Source organism: Charadrius vociferus, unplaced genomic scaffold (assembly GCF_000708025.1).
Source record: "Charadrius vociferus isolate BGI_N301 unplaced genomic scaffold, ASM70802v2 C16063491, whole genome shotgun sequence".
Classification (NCBI taxonomy): domain Eukaryota; kingdom Metazoa; phylum Chordata; class Aves; order Charadriiformes; family Charadriidae; genus Charadrius; species Charadrius vociferus.
In genome coordinates, this window is record NW_009661062.1 from 1 (window position 1) to 2,290 (window position 2,290).

The 2,290-nt window shown below is 50.0% G+C and overlaps 1 protein-coding gene across 1 annotated transcript; it reads left to right on the forward strand.

Annotated features, from left to right (window-relative positions):
- Positions 1 to 9: 9 nt before the first annotated feature.
- On the forward strand, positions 10 to 2,286 carry LOC104293775 (toll-like receptor 2 type-2; the record flags this gene model as incomplete). The annotated part of the gene is made up of 1 exon (XM_009893302.1): positions 10 to 2,286. A coding segment is annotated over exon 1 (2,253 nt), but the record flags the coding sequence as incomplete, so codon positions are not given.
- Between the last annotated feature and the right edge of the window lie 4 nt (positions 2,287 to 2,290).

Consider the following 2,290-nt stretch of genomic DNA (forward strand, 5'->3'; position numbering starts at 1 on the left):
ACTACACACACCTGGCAAGTGTGGGCCATCTACATGGTCTTAGCTGCAAACCTCTCCGAAGAGCAAGTGCTGAAGCAGGTTTGTCCTTCATGCGGTGCCACTCAGCTTTGCAACTGCTCTTCCATGGACTTGGACTTCATTCCCGCAGGGCTCACGGACAAAATCACAACGTTAAACCTGTCCCACAACAGGATAAAGCACATCCGATCCCAGGATCTACAGCAGACTGTGAACCTGAGAGTCCTGCTGCTGCAGTCCAACAACATCAGCTCAATAGACGAGGACTCATTTCGCTCCCTTGGGAAGCTGGAGCTCTTGGACTTATCAAATAACAGCTTGGCTCACGTGTCCCCTGCGTGGTTTGGGCACCTTTTTTCGCTCCAGCACCTCCACCTTCAAGGGAACGCCTACAGAGACCTGGGGGAAAGCTCCCCCTTTTCTAGCCTGAGGAACCTGAGCTCTCTCCACCTGGGCAACAGGCGGTTCTCCACGATCAGGCGAGGGAACTTTGAGGGCATTGAGCTTCTCGACAAGTTGTGGATTGACGGTGGCAATCTCAGACAGTATGAGCCGGGAAGTTTCAAATCAATTAAGAAGGTAAATCACATGATCGTAGACATAAGAAGTATTAATGTATTCTCAGCAATTGTCAGGGACCTTCTGCACTCTGTCACTTGGTTAGAACTGAGAAAAATACCATTCAGCATACCTGCTGAAATGCAACTGTTGAGAGTCCTGTCGTTGTCTTTTGCACAGAAAATTTCTCTTAAAGAGGCCTTGTTAACAGATGCCACTGTGCCTGAGATTGTCAGCATTTTAGAGGACATGCCAAAACTGGTGGAGGTGGAGATGATAGACTGTAGACTCATGGGAACTGGACAATGGCAAATACAAATTCAGGCAAACCAATCACAGACTCTTAGAGTTCTGACAATAGAGAAACTGTCTATAGAAGAATTTTATTTGTTTACAGATCTTCAGGCTGTGGAAGGACTACTATCTCTTCTTACCAAAGTCACAGTTAGAAACACCAAGGTCTTTTTGGTACCCTGCAGTCTTTCGAGACGTCTTCTGTCATTAGAATACCTTGACCTTAGTGCAAATTTGCTTGGAGACCAGAGTTTGGAGCATTCGGCCTGCCAGGGTGGTTGGCCCTCACTACAAGCTTTAAATTTAAGTCAGAATTCACTGAGTGACTTAGAAATGACAGGCAAAAGTTTGTCTCGTCTGAGACAATTAATTCTCTTAGACATTAGCCAAAACAATTTTGGTGAGATTCCAGATGTGTGTGAATGGCCAAAACACCTGAAATACTTAAACCTCTCCAGCACTCAAATTCCTAAACTAACAACTTGCATTCCCCTGACACTGGAAGTTTTGGACGTCAGTGCCAACAACCTGAAGGAGTTTGGCTTGCAGCTGCCCTTTCTCAAAGAGCTGTACCTCGCAAAAAACCAGCTGAAGACCTTGCCCGGTGCTGCACCCATTCCTAACTTAGTGGCCATGTCGATCAGAAGAAACAAGCTGAACAGCTTCTCCAGGGAAGAGTTTGAGGCCTTCAAGAAAATGGAGCTGCTGGATGCCAGCGACAACAACTTCATCTGCTCCTGTGAGTTCGTGTCCTTCATCCAGCACCAGGCCGGGATGGCCCAGGTGCTGGTGGGGTGGCCAGACAAGTACATCTGTGACTCTCCCCTGGCAGTGAGAGGGACGCAGGTTGGAGCCGTGCACCCCTCCCTGATGGAGTGCCACAGGTCCCTTGTGGTGTCGTTGATCTGCGTCCTGGTGTTCCTGGTCATCCTCGTCCTCGTGGCCGTTGGCTACAAGTACCACGTGGTCTGGTACCTGCGAATGACCTGGGCGTGGCTCCAAGCCAAGCGGAAGCCCAAGCGCGCCCCTGCGAAGGACATCTGCTATGACGCTTTTGTCTCCTACAGCGAGAACGACTCTGACTGGGTGGAAAACATCATGGTGCGGGAGCTGGAGCAGGCCTGCCCCCCGTTTCGGCTCTGCCTGCACAAGCGGGACTTTGTGCCCGGGAAGTGGATCGTGGACAATATCATTGACTCCATAGAGAAGAGCCACAAAACGCTCTTTGTGCTGTCCGAGCACTTTGTGCAGAGCGAGTGGTGCAAATACGAGCTGGACTTCTCGCACTTCCGCCTCTTTGACGAGAACAACGATGCAGCGATTCTCGTCCTCCTGGAGCCCATCCAGAGCAAAGCAATTCCCAAGAGGTTCTGCAAGCTGCGGAAGATCATGAACACAAAGACCTACCTCGAGTGGCCTC